A 21,794-nucleotide genomic window follows, 5' to 3' on the forward strand; every position below is an offset into this window, starting at 1 on the left:
GGCGCTAATATACTTCATGGCCATGAACATTTTCAATTACTTATATAATTGTGCAATATATTTTTTGATTATTATGTGTCGATACTCGACAGCTCCATTATTAAAGTGGATGTATTGAAAATCGCCAATAATTCACTGTATCCTTAATTTGAACTAAACACACAATTTGAAAAACGTGTAGGTAGGGGGGCCGCCAAATATCCTAGCCTGAGGGCCCGTTTCAGGATGTGGGGACCATGGTGTAGGTACACCGAGTGCAATAGACAACGAGAAATTAGGCTGTGAAGAAGAAGCCTATGGGACTAATTTACATTCTCCTCCTTGGGCCCCCCCAATATTAAATCTTGGGTGCGCCAATGACGGTTCTTATATCTTTTCTGTTGTATTGGTTGAGTTATTTAGTAAGATTAGATTAGATTAGTCGCGAACGTGGTATCTGAACTCCTATGTTTATTTTAAATAGGATTGTGCGTGACATTGCCCTACTTGAATTTTCGGTGAGCTTTTATAACATTATTATCGACCCATTTAAGTATATGTTTACGGCTCCCATAACAATATATAGAATAACACATATTATATTGTTTATTTTTTACTCGTACTTCGGCTATAACCGCCCCAGTTCCGCAGCTCCGCTGTATAGATACACTCTGTTAATGGTATTTAGCGGCCTGGCAGGACGCCGGAATCCGGTGACTTGAATAATCGGCAAGCCACGTCGAAATTCTCTTAAGACACTTGCAGCCTACAGCATCCAAATTGAGCCCATATCCGGAAAACGAGCGTTATCGCGATAACGCAGTTTTTTCGTAAATCGGTTTAAATTACGCAGCATACGCCTATGCATGCACTCGCCAAATAAATATTACGAGTATTTTGATATTCTAACAATAGGTAGCAGTAGACAGTCCAAACTGACCATGCGTTGCACGCTGTTTATCCGTATACCATAATATTTATGCCGTACACAACATACAGTGAACAGTCCAACCAACTTATCTGAATAATGGTAAAAAATGGAACTACTAGAACCCATATGGACGCCATTGCAATTTCAGATTCTGTCGAGTTGCGAGTCTTGATTGTGTAGTTTTCGACTGTGGTTCCCCCATCAATTCTTCAGATAAGTTTGCGGCACTGTACATACAATTCGTGCTTACGGACATTCGTGGAATTTCCATTTATTGCGATCAATGACAATGTCATTGATTGCGATACATATTTTTTTACTCTTCAGAGTATAAATTTTAATCTATTTGTTCTAAAAACGGCGTGTCATTGATGAAACTAATTATTATTACGTCAAAAACGAATAGTGGTCAAAATTATAAAACTTTTAAAGGAAAGATTATCAAGAAAATATACTTTGATGTATGTGGGTAAGTACTGTCAGAAGTTGTGCAATACATTTTTTCAGCCGTTGAACAAAATAATGTATTTTCCAAGTTTTGGAAAATGGGAAATAAAATCCAATGGGATGCAAAGTAAGAGTAAGACATTTTGTCTTGTTTGCCTTTAGTGAAGCCAACAAAGTGCTGAGGGAATGGGACGATTTGACACCGCAAACTGGCCTCCGCCGATTGGCCTCCGGTAATTGGCCGCCGGTACAATCGGACGCCGGCCCAATTGGACGCCGACCCAATTCGACGCCGACCCAATTGGCCTCCGGGAGGATTGGACGCCGCATAGTTGAATTAAATGCGCAAAGGAATAGACGTACGTTACGATTTGTTGGAGTAAGTTAGCAAGTCAGTTTAATATGCTTCTATCTTCTCAGTAGTTGTACCTTATACATTTTGCGCTTGACACATTTTTAATATAGATTGAGAATAATTATTATGCCTTATGATGTTTATTAAAAGAAAATAAGTCTTCCCTCGCTAAAACTTAAAGATGTGCATAATCAATTAATTTATTGTCTATACACGGGTACTTATTTATATTTACAACAAATATTAAAAATAATGTTAGATGTTAGAATGAAAATTACATTATATTTCAGCGTTTTATCGACTTAATATTATAATAAAGCTTAAACATGTATATTATTATGCATAAATGCGTATTTTAAGATAGTATGAAATTAAAAACAAAATATTAAGTAAGTTATCTGCTAAGTATAAATGTTTCAGTAGTTTGATTGATAAACTACTTAGGTACTGGGTGCTGGACGAAATCCCGAAGGACGAAATCCCGAATGCTGAAATCCCGAATGGCCGAAATCCCGAAAAATAAAAAAATACAAACATCAATAATTGCGCAATTTTTGCAAGAAAGACAAAAACCCATTTTTTGTGGAAATAAAAAAAAAATGTAAAATACACACACATCAATAATTGCGCAATCGCGCGCGCAATTTTTGTAAGAGAGACAAATCTCATTTTTGCGGAAAATGGGTTTTCCGATTGCGCAATTTTTTTTCAGGAGAGATCATTTTATAAAACGAATAGATTTTGTGTCTCTTGAAAAAATTGCGCAATTCGCGATTGCGCAATTATTGATGTTTGTATTTTACACTTTTTTTTATATTTCCACAAAAAATGGGTGTTTGTGTCTCTTGCAAAAATTGCGCAATTATTGATGTTTGTATTATTTTTATTTTTCGGGATTTCGGCCTTCGGGATTCCGGCCATTTGGGATTTCAGCGTTCGGGATTTCGGTATTCGGGATTTCGGCTTTCGGGATTTAGGCTTTCGGGATTTCGGCCATTCGGGATTTCAGCATTCGGGATTTCGGCCTATTAAAAATGTGTCAAGTGCGAAATATATAAGGTACAACTACTGAGAAGATAGAAGCATATTAAACTGACTTGCTTACTTACTCCAACAAATCGTAACGTACGTCTATTCCTTTGCGCATTTAATTCAACTGTGCGGCGTCCAATCCTCCCGGAGGCCAATTGGGTCGGTGTCGAATTGGGTCGGCGTCCAATTGGGCCGGCGTCCGATTGTACCGGCGGCCAATTACCGGAGGCCAATCGGCGGAGGCCAGTTCGCGGTGCCAAATCGTCCTAGACCCAAGTGCTGATTAGTTAAAAAATATGTTAGAATTTATTATAAAGACATCACTTCAAGTGACTCACGTAAAAACTTATATATAAAAAATATTTATTTCGCAGTGCTGACTTCGTCAATTCAAAGGAGAAACCGTTGTACCTATAACCTCTATTTTTCCAGTTCTTTTCCTTTTATTTTTTTTCTTTTAGTTAGACCCACAACGAAGGGCCATGCGCTCTTCGTTAATATGTACAAACGGGAGTACTACAAATGACAAGGATAAAAGGCCGTTTGGCCTCGGTGCCTTATATTAATACCTACATATAATTGAATACATAGGTATATAATAATGAAAATACGTTTTATTGTGTTCACTGTCCTGTTCTGTACACATCTAAGTTCAAAATGCTGTAACTCTTTACTCTGCCGTGCAACTATTGTGAATGAGGTTTTATTTTTTTCGTAAATACCATTAAAAATTTATTTGTTTTTAAAAACATGACGTGATATCAGTGACATCAAAAATCTAACATCAAAATTGAATGAGATAAATCCTAAATTACAAGGTAAATGAAGTACTATTACCGATATGATATCATCAGTCAATTCGTTAAAAATTAAATTATCAATATGGTTATGAAGAGGACTTGTTCTCATGTTTTAAATTTGAAAGATGAGATTGGTAGAAACGAAGATTCTTATAATTATGAAAATGATATCACTATATTTGAAGAATTATTGGATCAATTTAACAAGAGGTTTACTGATTTTAATGAGCTTCATAAAACTTCCAGTTTCTTATCATCACCTTTAAATTGTAATGAAAATAATGTCCAAAGAGTCCAAAGACTATCTCAAACTATTAATTGAGTTAGCATTTACTTGATAGAATTCCATTTTACAAGAAATGAAAATATAAATAATATTAAATTCTACAAGTTTGCAGTATTTAATAATATTTATATTTTCATTTCTTGTACTATCTCAAACCATCGCATTGATTTTTCCAATGGATGTGCGGGATTTCAAATAGCAATTGATTGAAATGCAAAATGACATTACGTCGACATAATTGAAATCTTCTGATATATTATAGAAACCACTGAATCCAGAAATATACTCATATTTAATAAAGGACGTCTATCTTACAATATATTTATGTGAATCATTTTCTCTATCAAATTTATTAAATCCAAAATAATAAATCGAACACATTTGACGGATGATCACCTTGATGACTGTTTGCGTTTTGCAATAAGCCAAATTATTTGAAGATTACCAATGATACACAATATCAAATATCTGACCAGTTATACATTATATTCATAAAATATATTTGAATTAATGAAAAATGCATCTATTTAACGATGTTTTGCTTTTTAAAATGAATATTTTAAACTTTGATGAATTAAAAAAAACCTACAACAAAGATTCTTATTGGAAGTCGATCGCCATGAAAATTAAGATAAAAAGTAGCTCTCAGCCACTAAATGGTTGGGTAGGTACCCTTAGTTGCGACGATTATTATCGTGTGCTTTGGTTCGTTGTCAGTCACGCTCGTACTTTCGGATCTGGATTCGGGACGGACAGTGTTCCAGCCATGGTCAAAATATTGTACGTTCGGAAATAAAAAAGGATCAAATTCATCAACGAGTAGTAAAGTTCCTCTCCTGAACGTACTGAAATAATACTATATATAAGAAATAATAAGTTAATTCAACAAAATGTTTATTTCAGACTTTGTTTAATAATCCTGAGACTCAATTATTAGCAACATGAGGATTCCACGCGTAGACACGTGCGGTTGCGGTTGCGACCTCAAGTCGGGATCGCTTCTCATCGCATGGATAAATATGGTAAGATTTCTATGATATTCTTTCCATTTTCCAATAAATTATCGATATCCATACTGAAGTTACATATGAGAAAATATAAACTGTCAACAATATTGATGCAAGTGCAATTGCACTAATTATTGTACCGTTATCATATCATGATACAATAATATTCCTGTGTGGATCTTGTTCGCCACTCGAAGATGTCACTTCATATATGAAATATTCAGGGTTGTTTTTGCACCACACCCGTTCTTAATCGGGCGTATCACGGAACCCTACGTTTTATGTGAAGCATTATTTTTATTTTCATGACTGGGAATGTCTCAGGTGGAGTTACCCAAGACTAAGGTCGCCATGCACTCAAATGTGCTTTGACTGAATTTACATGACTTTAAGTTAAGGTACCCATAATGGTAGAGATGAGCACGTAGAGGCAATATTAAAAATTGTAGTAAGTAACAAATTAAAGCTAATACAAAAATGCCGAACATTCTAAGTGAAGAGATTTTCACGTTGGCAGTATGACGCCGCAATTTTTTAAATGCAACAAAATTGGCCTTTGTGGCGGCCAGGTCGGACGGTCCGATGGGCCCAACAGCTGGTTGAACCGACTTGAGCAGCTCTTCCCTTTCCGTACACATTTTAGGACATTCCCAGAGGATGTGATTTGCATCCTGTATTTCTCCGCCACATGGACATATGAAACGGGTAACAAGACCAAGCTCAAAGAGCCTGCCAGCGAGGCCACCATTTCCAATCAAAAATGGACTGGTGTAATGATCTGGAGTCAAAGCGGTTATTTCCATTCGCCATTTGATATTTGATAGGAATTAAAATAATAAATAAGGTGGCATTTATCACTCATCATCATCATCATTTATGGCACTACAACCCTTGGGGGATCTTGGCCTCCTTCAAAATCTTCCTCCATCCTGGACGATCCAGCGCCGAAACTCTCCAATTTATTGCTTTGACGTAGCATTTTTAAATCTCCCGTGGTACAGTGCAGCCATCTCAGTTTCGGCCGTCCACGTTCTTCTCTTACCATCAGGGGTTGCGTACATTCTATATCCTCCGGCATTCTATGCACGTGGCCGATCTATTTATATGCCTAAAAGGGTTATCAAATAAGAGAAATATATTTTTAATTTGAAATAAATACAAAACGGTATAAAACATCAATGTACTCGTAATCGTAATAATATATATTGTGAACACCAATTTTTGGTCACTTTCCTACATAAATCAGCACTTATTTCACCAATGACACGAATAATTGTGTTGGCTTTAAAGTCATTGAGTACTTTTAGTGTACTATAGTATTCTGTATTAGTAATTTAGTAAACCAACGATTTATAACATAACCCCAGAGAAAAAAAGTCGCATGATCTTGGCGACCTAAACCCATTTCTTGACATTACACGGACTGAACTTTTCTCTCAATAAGTTGATTGTGTGACGAGCTCTATGGATATAAGACAATTTTATTGGAACCACATAATTTCATCCAGATCAAAATCATCTAATTAATGCCAGAAAAAAATAGTAATCATGTTTCTGTCGTACCTACTCGTACCTATTCTCCATTGACAGTTACTGCAACTGCAATGCCATTTTCGATTTCAAAAAAGATGGGTCCAATTACACATCCAGATGATAAAGCACACCAAAAGCATGACACGCGACACGCGACACGCGACACGCGAATGTTTTGTGTTAAAGAGAAAAAAATAGATATAAGTACCTATATTTTTTTAACAAAAGGTTTTACAAATACCTAACTATATAGGAAATTATTCAATATCAAAACTGCGTATTTTCTTCACGAAAATCATGCGTAAATGACAGATCGCATTGTATAAAAAATTACAGGCAGCTGATACTCTTGAAGAATAAGCATTATAATTAATTTAAATTGCATAGAAGGGTCCTTAGGTTTTATGCGACACACATTGCCATAGCAATAAAATTGTGACCCCGAGAGTATGCATCAACTGATCCGAGAAATTTTAGCGCCAATTTGTGCGTAAAGACCCAAACTATGTAGGTAATTGATATACCCCTGTTACAGGCGGGCTTCTCCCGGTGTAAAATAATCATTTAGTAGCTCAAGTCGAAACGTAACCCTGACCTCTAGAAACGGCTTCATAAAACATCTAATCTGATTCCTTGCTCAACCACGTAAGTATTTTTTATTTATAAGTAAGGGCCTTCGTCCGGTGTGTGAAAATGACATATTGGGCGGAGGTGTAATTAAGATAAATTTAATTTAATTTAAAAAGTATAAATGATGATGGATGAAAGCGATAAGTTTAAGACTAAATATAAGTATTTAAATATAATAAATTTTGCCGCGCTTGTCGGCAACGTCCAAATTTCGACGCGCCTGCGCCAGGGTCAGGCTCGTGATTCGCCGAATCAAAGATCACGCGATAAAATTTGGCCAATCACGAGAGTCCTTTTTGCTGGAATGGCGTGGGTACGCGAAGTTTGAAAAAGAAAAAAAGTAATTAGTAAGCGTCCCCTTTCCGATAGGTACGGACCTGACGACTACAACTGTAAAAATCCCAAATATAATTTGTAAAACTAAAAATTAAGAAAATATAAGAAGACCACCTTACGAGCACGAAAGACCGAGTTTTATTTATACTCCGACCGTTGAAATTTCTTTTTTTTGTGAATCCGGGGTTCGATGGACTCCTGAGCTAGCCGCTGGAACCCCCGGGGATCTCAATGGCGCCCAACGTGGGGCTCGAAGAATCGCATGGATTCTTCCGAACCCGCGAAATAAAATTTACGCCCGCGAACGCTAAATAAAAGTTTATGATCCAGGAGCCGGAACAACCAAGAAATGGTTAACTAAAAAGCGGACTCCGACGTGACCCTTATCAAAGAAGAAGTGCTGTCTCCAACATCAAACCGGGAGAGCCCTCCTCTGGTGTTCGAAGACAGTCCACATACGGAGCTGACCGCGCCTAGCGTCGTGCTGGAGACCGTAGCACCAGCGCGTCTCCAGTACGACGAATGGCTGCACAAATCCCACCTATGGAGACCAGACACATCATCGACGGTATCCAGCGAGGAGGGCTCGTAGAGGCCACGGCCCACTCACGACGAAAAACGGCGAGCAAAATGCCGATTTTCCTAGGGTATCACTAACATGTCGTGTACCCTAGTCGACCACGGGATGTTCGGTGAGGAGAGAAAAAGGAAACGCGAGGCCAGGGAGCCTCACAAGAGGGCTGAAAAGGCGCGCAAGCTGAGATGAATCGAATCTGTGCGGGCGCAGGCTCGACCACGAGGAGATGAAGCAGGACCAGTCGTCAACCCTCGAGTCAAGGGTGAACGCCGAGTTGCTGTTGGAAGTGAAATGTGTAGATTATACGAATAAAACATCCGGAAATTCTTCTAATTACGGATATAAAGTTAATTAAGGACCAACTTTCTGAGCCTTGTAATCTTAAGTTCATTAGTACGAAAAATGTACATTCTAGTTTTAAAAATAACACTTCGCAAAGTGACGCCAATTCTTTCCGTTCAAATAAAGTAAATATGAATGAATTCGAAAACATTAACATTGAAAATCGCAAACAATTTCAATAAGCCGTAAATTTCTCAACGGGGTTTCAATAATGAAAAAAAAATAATAATAATAAAACGTGAGAGGCACCGCAAATCGGCGCGGTGCGCCTTTGGAATAGGATGTCGGGCGCGTAAAACGAAACAACAATTTTTTTTTAAATAAAATGGGTTTCACTAAAAATAAAGTTAATTACACAGTTTTAAGTGTACTGATTCAGAAATAAATATAATGAGAGGGTGGAATATTTCAATTTTTAATATCAATGTGATTTATACAGTCAATACAATGTTGCTAAATAATTATGGGTATTAGGGTAAAATATTAAATGTGATAGTAAGTACCATAAGTACAATGGGAAGATTTTATATAAAATTAGTAGCTATTTAATGTATGGGGGGGTAGGAGTAATTAATAAAGTAAATTTGAATAAATTTAAAGTACAGGAAGTCTAATGAACGAATAAATTACTAAAGAAAGAAAAAGAATAAATACAGATGAAGACAATTTGGAAGCACAAAGAGAGCCACCTCTCGAAGTAAGCGCATCCAAAGGCAGTGTAGCCGAAAATTCATGATACCAAAGCTTGATGGTGTGGAGAGTGCGCACTCTCCTTTCTCGCGCAGGTTCATGGAGAGACTAGGGACGTGACGCCTGAAAGATATCGTGAAACAACAAGAGGTACTTCCGAAGTGTAACCATCTAAAAAGGAAAGGGAAAGGGATACTTATTGTGAAAATCCATCCTAGTACCTGTGAGAAAGCCGTGCCGCCGTCAACGAGCCTGGCCGTTGTACCGCTATACGATGCCTTGCCCGCAGTAATAGGAACAGATGGAGACACAGTACCTGTCCATCTATGAGGTGATACTCCAGAGACCAGCAGATCAGTGGAAAACTTTCCACAGGAAGATATCCGCTGCTCGGAACGAGCCTGGCTCAATAGTAACGCCACTACCACGCCCTGGTTGCAAAGGCAGACGATGCCAAACGAGGTACGCTCCTATTGCACCAGAAGAAGAAAAACATAACACGAAATAATAATTCCGAACGAGGGCCAAACGTCTACAAATGTAGCCTCTCGGAATACAAAAAACTGGACAGCCCAAGAGTCGAAGACTATAGCTCCACGACCCCTCCGCTGACCAGTATAAAAGAACGAGAAGAATAACAAAAACATTACGAAAACAAAATAAACGCACGACATTACAGGAGAAAAATAAAATAATAATAAATTATGACAAATGATAATAAGAAAGGAAAATAAATCAAACTCTGACTTATTCAGGAGCATTGCTTTGAGCAGGAAAATAGTAATTAAAATAAATATAGAAACAATACGTAAAGTTAGTTGTTTTTTTTTTTTTTGTTAGAATAGTTAGATTGTAGTTGAATTTTTTTATAAACTGTTATCATGCCATGTACTTAACGGATGAACAAGGAATTGGTTGGGTGGCCGATGAGATCAGGGCGTACCTTTCGACTTTAATCCAGATGGGGCGAATTGATACACCCCTGTTACAGGCGGGCTTCTCCCGGTGTAAAATAATCATTTAGTAGCTCAAGTCGAAACGTAACCCTGACCTCTAGAAACGGCTTCATAAAACATCTAATCTGATTCCTTGCTCAACCACGTAAGTATTTTTTATTTATAAGTAAGGGCCTTCGTCCGGTGTGTGAAAATGACATATTGGGCGGAGGTGTAATTAAGATAAATTTAATTTAATTTAAAAAGTATAAATGATGATGGATGAAAGCGATAAGTTTAAGACTAAATATAAGTATTTAAATATAATAAATTTTGCCGCGCTTGTCGGCAACGTCCAAATTTCGACGCGCCTGCGCCAGGGTCAGGCTCGTGATTCGCCGAATCAAAGATCACGCGATAAAATTTGGCCAATCACGAGAGTCCTTTTTGCTGGAATGGCGTGGGTACGCGAAGTTTGAAAAAGAAAAAAAGTAATTAGTAAGCGTCCCCTTTCCGATAGGTACGGACCTGACGACTACAACTGTAAAAATCCCAAATATAATTTGTAAAACTAAAAATTAAGAAAATATAAGAAGACCACCTTACGAGCACGAAAGACCGAGTTTTATTTATACTCCGACCGTTGAAATTTCTTTTTTTTGTGAATCCGGGGTTCGATGGACTCCTGAGCTAGCCGCTGGAACCCCCGGGGATCTCATATTATTGTAATTATACTCAAGAACTCAATTGCTTATAATTTTTGAACTTTTAAATAGAATTCTAAAAATTATTTTTGCCTGCTCGAACTACTCGAAAAACTTCTCGGCACGTCAGACAGTCAAAATATAATATTTTGGATATTTTGGCACCTGTAAGGAAAATGGTTCGCCATCCCTGGTCTATGATATGATTTTACCAACATTCTCAATGATCTTGTAGTGGATTGAAAGGGGATTTCATACAAACTTAAGTAGGTACATATTATAGCGGTCAATGTATTCGGATGATAATAATATTTCGGCAGTTATATAATATATTATTTATTTTTGCAGACATTTTTCATATTGAGTTTCTGCAGAGACGCGGTAGGAATATTACGATCGGCAGAAGTGTTTGACGTCGGGATGCAAAAGTGTGTACCATTGATTGGATCTATTTTCGGAATGTTACTCACATCAGTTCTGATGATTGGCGTTTATAAGGTATTTACTTATATATTAAGATTAGAGCATGTTTTTAGTGTAAAATGTGCCAGTAAGCACTCGCATTCCCGATAAAATGTAAGTTTTTCACGATAATACCTACCATAAATTCAGTGAAATTGAAAGAGGCTTTTAATTATAAAAACTAAATAATATGTATTATAAATAACGTTATAAGATTAATGTCAAGAATGGATCTAATGTAGAGTTCCTACTGTACAAAGGGTTAAATTCCTGTAAAATAATACAATAATAAAGATCGAATAGTAATACCTACTTGTCTGAATATGCGGCCGGTTACTGTGCAGCTTTGCCTGCGCCGTTTTTCTTGCCAGATCCAGCGCTCGAAATGGACCAGAGATGATCATGAAAATCATTATATTAATTTACATTTATTATCAAAAACTTGACATATCGAACACATTCACATACATTCTGATTAATGACAGTTTTGTATTATTCCATAGGATTTGGGTTTTGTATTCCAGGATTCCTTTCAACGTCTTCAGTGTACTTTTTGATTATTGTATGATATTAGTAATTGAACTAATTAAAGCATAGTAAATAATACATTATTTTATAAGTACAAACCAGTGTCGTCTCATGGGGGTAGACTGTACTGTTTATACGCGGCAGATAAAGAAAGAAAAAAAATAATAACATTTTTGACAGCATAATATGCATATATTTTATATTAAAATACATGCTATGTATTTTGTAAAAAAAAGATTTTTATCGCCAGCTGTGCAGCTGAAAATCATTGTCTATCTAAATCGTTTACTAGTTGGGTATATAACAAAAAAACTCGCACACTTTAATATTTTCGGAAAATTGTCGGCGCTCCGGTTCATAAACTTTTCTATTTCGAGCGCTGACCAGATATAGCATTTGCATCTGGCGTATGGCGTTAAATCTACAGATTAGCAACATAATTTTGTAACCGGATTAATTTGTAGTTCTTTAATTTCGTTAATTCTTATTAGTTTTGAAATGATTTATATAAAATTCTTCTTCATTCGTTGTTCTCGTGAAAAACTAACGCACTAAAAGTGGAATACACTAAAAGTGGAATAAGTACTACAAAAAAATGGCGTTTTATTAAATAAAAACAACAATATTGATAATAAATTATGACTTATTTTTTGAAATGCTAGTTTCAAGATATTTTGTTAGTTTTGAGAAAATCTAACGTTTTTCTGTCATCTAGCTATAACCCCACCCCACCCCATCTGTTTCTGTGTGTGAATATTCTAATAACGTATGCACATTTTTTTACCAATGCGCGATGAAAATTAAATAAGTACTATGTAGGAATGTCAATTTCCAAAAATTAAACGTTTTATTATAAATTATTTCGTCAGAGTGTATGACAAACTAAAAGTGGTATTATGGAGTTTTTTTCGAAAGTATATTCACAAAAAAATCTTCAGTTAATTTTTCTCGAGAAATCAATACTTTAACTGATCTCGAATTCCCGTAAATCTTGAGAATCGACAATAGTAGACAAATATCAGAAGCTCTAAATACCCTACCATATCAATTAATATGTACTCAAACAAAACAGAACTACCGACCTTTTTCATGGTAAAACTACCCTGCTACCAGTGCTACCCGACCGCTACTGTTAGGCGCCTTTGAAGTAGGTAGAATACATTAATTTGTTTTGTTGGTTTTCAGAATAAAAGGAGCTTTCTTCAATCGTGGATGATAATCACATCCAGTTTAACTGCTCTGGGCTTTGTCATCTTATTGGTTACTGTATTTGCTGTATTCCCGTGGAAACAAATATCCTTGGCCAACCAAAATTTAACTATTATACTTTGTGTGTTAGTAGTAACTATCTCACTGAACCTGGGTAAGTGAATCAATTTTCCTAATTCTTTATAATTTAAGTTTTTATATTTTTATTTAATTTTTTATATTATTCTTTATAATAATTTAAGGGCTCCAAAACAGCAGGCTGCTATGTAATGCCATGCTTGTTTCGGGGTTTTTACGATGGTTTTAGATTTTTTATGTTCTATGCTTAAATAGAATGTGGCGCGAAAAATGTTATATAACTATATAACGAGTAATGCTTATAACGAGCAAATTCAGTCGGTCCCATCTTCTTCGTAATAACCAAGCTCGACTGTAGTTGTATCTGTGAAACAGTTTTCAGTGTCCACTCTTATTATTCTATGAAAGGGGTGGTCAGAGAGTCACAGGCCGGCTCTGCATGCTAGCACCGAAGGTGAATCTCTATACAGGCAATGGCTTTCCAACACTGATAACAAGTTCATTTGGCAATGAAACATTGTAATTTCTTTTATAGTATTAACTGTCAATTCATGGTGGAACTGCATTGTATTATTTGATTAATTATTTGTAATTAAATAAAACATTTTTTTAGTACTTGTTGCACTTTTTAATCAAATTTTTGTACCGGTTTCGTCCTCTTCCAGAGGACATTATCATTGACAGATAATTAAGGGGGAGACGCATGCCAGCAGAGAACCTAGCGGAAATATACGAAGCTTGCAATTTGTTTTTTTTTTTTTGATAATTTTCAATTTCAACTGTATTATTTAATAAATATGTATCCGAAAACATTAAAAAGATTTTTTTTTTTTTTTAAACTTAAAGATAAACTGACAATTGTAAAAAAATGTAATAAAATGTGAATTGGTTGCAGGGTCAAATCTTATTATTGCATTATATTTTATGGTCATAATTATCATTAAAATTTAGTTTATTAATTTTTAGATTTTATGTGGTGTAGATTTTTGACTAATTCATCGTTTTAATATTTTTTATATATATTTTAAAAAACATCGATTTTTATAAAAATATAAATGTGTTTAACTTGAAATCCTTTTTAATTATATCAACTCGAGCTTCAATATTGCGACCATGCCTAAAATAAAATTTGATATAAATAAAAAGGATTTCAAGTTATACACATTTGTATTTTTTTTAAAATCGATGTTTTTTAAAATATATATAAAAAATATTAAAACGATGAATTTGTCAAAAATCTACACCACATAAAATCTAAAACTTAATAAACTAAATTTTAATAATAAATATGGCCATAAAATATAATGTAATAATAAGATTTGACCCTGCAACGAATTCACACTTTATTACATTTTTTTACAATTGCCAGTTTATCTTTAAATTTAAAAAAAAATCTCTTTAGTGTTTTCAGATACATATTTATTAATTACTACAGTTGAAATTGTAAATTATCAAAAAAAATCTCAAATTGCAAGCTTCGTATTTTTTCGTTAGGTGCCTCTTTTCGCCTCTGATAGTATAAGCATCCACCTTAATCAAATGAAACATTATAATATGTATATTATAATATAATATATAAATGCAAAGAGTATACTTACAACATGCGCCCGCCGTGAGGCGGAGGTGGATTTGAATGATCGCGTCTCAATCCATGGGTTGTGATTTCGAATGCTGCGAATGGGTAAAATCCATACACCTAAAGCCTAGTACCCACGCACGTTCTTGCTCGATCGAGCATGTTGATTTGGAAGCATGCTCGTCGTAGCGTCCACGAGTAACTCACAAACAGACTTGCTGTCGAGCAACTCGACCAAAGACGCTGTGAGGCCACCGTCGCACCGCCACGACTTTGACCACGAGTGAGAGCGAGGCCACGCGAGCCTTGCCGGTGCGTCCGCACTCCCACACTCAAACTGCATCGAGCAAAAGTTACGGACCTTCAATCTTTTTCGGATAGCGCAATTTGTTCGATGTCGAACAAAAAACCATCAAGCCAGATGGTACACACGTTGAGACATGTTGGAATGAGCGTAAAACCATCAAGCAAGAACGTGCGTGTGTGTAGGTATATAGCGTACTATATTGTTTGTTTTCCAATTAATGTGTGCGCTTTACTACGGGGCACAGACACAATATATTGAACGAGAACGAGACTTTCCTTGGCAGTAAATTAGGTACAATTTCTGCCAAAACGCAGACCATAACTAATATTATAGTAGATATCCTAATGGTTATTTTCATAATAAACCTTTTTTATATAAATGGTTCAGATTGAGAGGCAGGCATTTTATCCAATAATCCAGTGCACATGCTCGTGCAATATATTATTTTCGTTACTATCCTCGGATCTCGGTTTGAGTGTAATCAGCTTATAAGGCGAAGTCGTTCCTGACTGTCGCATAAACCCATGCTCATTATGTCATTAAAGATATTTTTTTTGTTTTCAGCATATGTCACATACAGCATTATCATTGTGCACAACTATAAGCGACTGTTGACTGAACTTCGGGAGGGAGAAGCGCAGTTTGCTATGATACAAAAGGCGTAACCACCTTATTTCAGAGGAAAACGTGCATGCCCAAGGGATGTGTCCAGTTTTTTTAATACTTTGTACCACTCCCCCAATGACACTTGAATGTCCCATGTGTACCCAATTATTGAAAACAATTTATATTCAGAGCGTATAAATGAAAATATTATTTCAAAATACATATTACCTATATAAAGTCTATTGTTTTAACTGTCATCACTAGACTGTTGCGGAAACTTCGAAATATATTTAAAATTTTGGCATAAAATGATTTTTCCTCGAAGAATGCAACGTTTTATTTTTTAAATTGTTATTCATATCTGCAGATTTTTAAATTACCAATAATTACATTGTCGTGTTCACGATTATGAAAAAATAACAAACATGTAGTAACACGAAACACGAGTGTTGCCTTAGCCATATAAATCATGTTGTTGCTCCATTTTTTTCAAATAAAATATTGAATTAAAAAAAAAACTGTTTTTTTGTGTTTTCAACAAACATGCTAGGTACTTATAATGTTGTAAAAGTTATTTCTATTGAAAATGTCCCGTATTCACATTCAACCAAATCTGGCTACCCTATATATTATTACAACTTACTAAATTTCTAAATACTGATACACCCTACTTTACAGGGGTAGTCAACCTTTTTATACCTGCCGCCCACTTTTGTATCTCTGTTAGTAGTAAAATTTTCTAACCGCCCACCGGTTCCACAGTAATGGTGATTTATAAAGTAGGGAAATAAGCAGAGTTACAGCAAGTAGAGCATATATAATAATTAGAAGAAACAGACTATTATGACGTCACGTGAGTTAAAACTTGTTTTTGTATTGTATCGCTAAAACGATACAAATAATCCTGTTTTATTCTCTGTCCCATCATTCCGTTTTTCATTGCCAAGCAATTCCGTCGAACCTCACTATTTCATGAATTCAGTATACCTTGGAGTGGCTCCTCAGTTGTCTAATGACTTACCTTCAATAGTAACAACCTCTAAAAAAATATAGGTAAAGGTCTGCTGTGAAACCAATTAGCATTTCAAAGTAGGTAAGTATAACTGCTTTTCAATGGATTCATCACAATATCAAAAACATTATAAAAACATAGCATTTATAATGATTGAAGTCTTATTTGCGTTTTAATTAACTATAAATACCTATATTTGTTTATAGTAGGTACGTGTTGTCACAATCATGATTTTTCTAGTAAGCCTCGTAACAAGCCTTCACATTTTAGAATTCCAAACGGTTTGAGCAAATTGTCATCTAATTAAAAAATTTCTTTTCTACATTTAGTATGTACACATGAGATTTGTGAATAATGAATATGAAAAACGTGATGCTAATTCAAGAAGAAACTAGGCAACATGGTGTGTGCATTTATTTTAAAAAAAAATACCAATAAAGCAACCATAAAATTATTATTAAAAGTTTATATTAACTGTCGATATTGAAAAAAAACCGTTTTATAGAGATGGAATTGAAGAACCTCTGGTCTATTGGTTAAGTTACTTTGGAAAGATACTCCCACATCTATTTTATGTAGGTAGGAAAAAGCAATACAATGACTGTTGTTTAAGATGAATAATCACATAATAATACATAGAGAAAAGCATACTTAGGTCTTATAAATAAAGTAATAGACCTCAAACCAGAAAGCGTGCCGCCATTTTGTTTTTGGGGTTGCCGATAGGAGAAAAAAATAATGAATTTGTTACCAATACAACCACACGAACAAACTTTCGATTTGAAAATCGAACTGAATTAGAATCAGAATGCGTGTAGAACTAATTTTTTTGATTAATTATCCAATTTCTATTGTGCAGTTTTCATACCATTATCATTGTACTATGTTAATTTAAAAAATGACAGCTATTTCAATTGCCAAAAGCGAAGTAACCATGTTTTTTATTGGTCTTCTAAAATGTCGACTATGCAACGAATTCATAATTTGATAGTTTCACATAATGTCAACATCTGTAGATTTGACCCCCTTCGTTATTACAGACTTTAATGACTTCATGAAATAATCAGTTTAAGGACAAAACATCATTAGTTTAATAAAAAAATGGTGGTAAAAGAGAAAACATGTTTAATGTATCATTTTTATTGTATACAAATTAATTAGAAATCAATTCTCAATGGCATTTGATAAAATAAACAGTATTTTTATCATTAAAAATCATGTGCACAAAGGATACATAAAATTTAATATTAATTAATAATAAAAATGAAATCAAACAAACCTGAAAGAAATTTGTACACTAATCTTAGAACATTCAGTCTACAAAATAAAACAAACAATATTCTCATCAATAGAGATTGAAACACCTTCCATACACATTCACACACACATCACACATCCAAACACATTGAATGTGAGACCAACATAATCAGAACTCAGAAATGCAAACAAAATTGCAATGCCAACCGCGCATACAGAAAGAACTTAATCCAGAGTCAAATAATATTTAAAGCATCTAAACATTATTACATTTACATTATTGTACGTTCACAATGGCCAAGCGGCTAATGCCTCAGCTTATAATGTCGTGGGTTACAGGTTTGAATCTTGGCTCTGGCAATAACACATATTATTATCTTGCAATGCGTGTTTGGAGTCAGAGTATGGACATTGAAGGTTAAACAAGTGGCTAACATCCATTTTTCGTAAAAACAAACATTCACTCTTAGGATCGGACATGGTCAAAAAAAAAACATTATATTACACAATAATTTTGTATTCAAACTTAAGTGCCAAGGTGCTGTGTGAAGGTCGAATAGAATAAAATGTCATTGTCATACCCTGCCTTTTCTCATTGTAGAAATTATTATTTCGTGACCACATAAAATATAATATCAATACCATAAGACTATTATTGTAAACGTTGCTGTGTTAAAATTGAGAATAAACCCATTGTGGTACATTATATTTCCACAGTTATAGCACTTTAAATTATTATTTTGTCTTTTACTTTTATGTGGTCATGAAATAATAACTTCTAAGATAAGAAAAGACAAGGTATCATAATGACGTATGGGTGTTTCACAAGCATAGTGAACCAAGTCCATTCTGGTTATTTTTGAGTAAGCTAGGTTCAAACATAATATATGAGTGTTTCTATTCTGTAATGGCATGATTGCACTTCTAAAGTGTTAGTTTGAGTACATTTAAGTTATTATGCAAGGGAAATCATACCCTTACAGAATAAAAAATACTCAAATATTAGGTTTGAACAGAGCTTACTCAAAAATAACTACATAGAATGGACTTGGTTCACTATGCTTGTGAATCACTCATATATCTTTACAAAATTTACATATTAATTAGGATAAGCTCGCAGAGACCCTTCAAATTATTCATTCTCGACCTTCACACAGCACGCAGGCACTAAAGAAAATAAGAAATGGAAATCAGGTGCATTCACGAATTAGTAATGTATGCACTGATAGACTGCGAAATCTTTAACGAGAGACCTGGCGGCGGCGCTTGTGTTGTATCTTGTCTATGGTTTTCGATTTCGAAGTATTGAAAGTACTGAAACGCAAGAGGAGGGGATGTAGTTCTCCAAGCCCCGCGGTCTACCACCTAAAGATTTTGCACTGTACTCAGGATATTTTCGTAACCTGTTGTATGAAAAAGATGTGGTTACGCTCTTGTTTCGACATAGTGATGCCCTGTTTTTTGACAGGTCGGCATGACAAAGCGGCGAATATTCAAATTAAAAAATGACACATGCCCTATTTATTGCTAGTCTGTGCGATTTGATGCGCCAATATTTTGAACTAGTAAAAGCGATATTCATACTGAAGTACTGAACTTCAACACTGTAACAGCACTCTCTCCCTACTACTCCCTACCCTAGTACTTTCCCCCAAATACCAGACAGTGTCCAATTAATGAAAGCGACGGATTATAGTGCATACATAAAAAATATGGTAAAAATTAAAACAGGTATTTCGTAAAAATAGTTTTTTTGAGAAATTTGTACTAGCAAATTACGGTTTTATGTATAATTAAAATCAAGTATTTACTAAATTATACATATTTGTAAACAAGTTTATTAACTAAATATTAAACAGTAAATCATTTTCTAGAGTGGCTTAGCATTCCTGGCTCTCCCTATGACCAAAAGCTTCATTTTGTGTGTCCAGGTTGCATTGGAGCACGGCATAATTGTGATGCGGTCCTTGGGCACTTTCCTCCCTGGTACATGACTTTCTTCGCAATGAACGTACGTTTTATGAAGAAGTTTCCAAAATAAACCAGTCTCATCTGCGTTGTATACTTGTACGCAGCGGACTACTGTATTTGACAATCGAATTGAATTATAGAGCTTGATTTTGTGCTTTCAACTAGTAAAAATAACGGCGGATTATAGTAGTTGTCGGATAATTGAGCGGCGGATTACTGAGTGTACTGTACTCCAAGCACCAACATTATATGTTTTTCCGAAATCAAAATTGACATGCTGCACTCATGGCAAGTTTGTAGGTTCAACTCCTTTTAGCGGGACTACAATTAGTTTTGGGGTTTCCGAGAATCAGAGAAATTTTAAAAAAGCAAATTCTGAATATTTTACAAAATATCAATTATCATTTATGTAAAAAAAAAATACACAAATAAAACAATTACCACATACTTCAATTTCCTGTCAGACATTATTGGTAAAAAATTATAACAAAATACCGATTACATAATACAATATCATTATAAAATATTTTATTACAAAACTATCACACTTTTGTATTATTAACAATAATTACGTGTAATAATTATGTACAATCTAAAAATTAATACTACATATTACAAAAAATTCTGTAAAAACTACTGAACTGATATTATGGTGATTAACGGCTTGAATGAATGTAAAAATAAAAACGAACACAAGGCTAAGTGAGCGAGCGAGGCCAAGATAGTAAATAGCCCTAGTTTGGAGCTATTGTCCCAACAATCCACTAGTTACTATAAAACCCTGTAAACTCGAAATCAGCAGGACCGAAATATGAAATAAATTCAAATTACGAAATATATAAGTACCTAGTCAAAAATATGCAAAAAAAAAAAATTGAAAAATGTCGAAATATTTTAAGGCTTTTTATAGGCGCTCGGTAATCCGGCACCCATATTTTTTGGAAGAAGAAGATTGTCGGAAATGCCGGATTATTGGATTTCTATAGGAAATAATTCTATCACAGATTTGCACAGTAAAAATCCTTATTAGTTTATGTAAACATACATAACTCCGCTCTGTAATTCGGCAGTTTAATGTGAAACCTGCCAGATTATAGAGCAGGAGAGCTGAGTTGCAAAATGCCGGACTATTGGACGTGCCGGATTACCGAGCGCCTACTATACTTAGGTATTTTTAGTGTTGCTGGTTTCTCATCTAGAGAAATAATCAGAGAAGTGAATCTGGAACCTCGAGAATTTGAGAAGTTAAATAATTTCTTAAAAATTCTAGGAAAAAATAACAAAAGAAACAGAAAAAGAAAGCTGCCGACTTTGATCTAAAATGGAAACTTTGAAATTCCCTAGGGGGAAAGGGGGAAAAGCAGTAGACTTTGTTGACTAGAATTATGTATTTTCCTAAACATTTATAGACATCAAAAATCATAAGGTTCAAGAAGAATATTTTATTTTTAAAAACAATCTATATTTATTTGTATGTGATTGAATGCCATAGAAATAATTTTTTTAAATTATCTAATTATTTTAATACTATATTATACGCAAAAAATTTAGGCATACGCATTAGTGCCTATTAATTTGTATACACTGCTGCTGATATCCTGAGATCATGTGACATAAAGTTCATACAAAAAATAGCATCACTATTCACGGCAAATTTGTTAAAGATGTCACCAGTGGCGATTTTCTCATGAGAGCGCTAGAGCGGTGAACACCCACCCACCCACTCAATTTATGCGAAAAGATTTTTTTTTTAAATAAGTATTTCATTTATATTTGATTTATTAAAAGTGTTCTGATCTATTAATTACCGTGGTCATTAATTCATATACAAAAACAAATTCTAATATGTGTTTTTAACCGGCTATTTTAAAGACTTGTTCATTTGAGCGATAAACCGTGTCGCTCGTCTGTCGGAAAGCGCCCGGAAATCTTATATCGATTAATGCTTTTGCAATGAGCAAAGAGTTACACGTAAAACCAATATGTACATATTTTTTATCGTGAAACGTGGTCTACGCGAGCGACGGTTCAAGTCGCTCACGTCCGAATGCCTACTTCGAATAACGTCGGAAATCTTCGGTTTTAAAACCATACAGCCCGTATCACACAACAATTATTGTTTGACAATTTTTATTCAATATAAAAATAAATTCGTTTCACAGTACATATATTAAATTTCCGCACATGTTGACAACATTTCTCAA

General features: G+C 34.8%; 1 protein-coding gene across 1 annotated transcript; it reads left to right on the top strand.

Annotated features, from left to right (window-relative positions):
- The first annotated feature begins 419 nt into the window (after window positions 1-419).
- On the top strand, window positions 420-15,858 carry LOC147070572 (uncharacterized). The gene is made up of 5 exons (XM_085948870.1): window positions 420-497; window positions 4,734-4,852; window positions 10,933-11,082; window positions 12,760-12,937; window positions 15,309-15,858. Exons 2-5 carry the CDS (start codon window positions 4,772-4,774, stop codon window positions 15,407-15,409), a joined length of 510 nt encoding a protein of 169 aa, XP_085804996.1. The 5' UTR covers window positions 420-497; window positions 4,734-4,771; the 3' UTR covers window positions 15,410-15,858.
- The last annotated feature ends 5,936 nt before the right edge of the window (window positions 15,859-21,794 follow it).

The sequence above is a fragment of the Rhyacophila brunnea genome, unplaced genomic scaffold (genome assembly GCF_057557595.1).
Source record: "Rhyacophila brunnea isolate RB1 unplaced genomic scaffold, BYU_Rbru_1.0 scaffold_21, whole genome shotgun sequence".
In the NCBI taxonomy this organism is placed as follows: domain Eukaryota; kingdom Metazoa; phylum Arthropoda; class Insecta; order Trichoptera; family Rhyacophilidae; genus Rhyacophila; species Rhyacophila brunnea.

Coding starts and splice junctions, on each gene's coding strand:
- LOC147070572 (XM_085948870.1), top strand. CDS start 4,772: ATGAGGATTCCACGCGTAGACACGTGCGGTTGCGGTTGCGACCTCAAG. Junction 4,853..10,932: donor TCATCGCATGGATAAATATG/GTAAGATTTCTA, acceptor TTATTTTTGCAG/ACATTTTTCATATTGAGTTT. Junction 12,938..15,308: donor AACTATCTCACTGAACCTGG/GTAAGTGAATCA, acceptor TTTTGTTTTCAG/CATATGTCACATACAGCATT.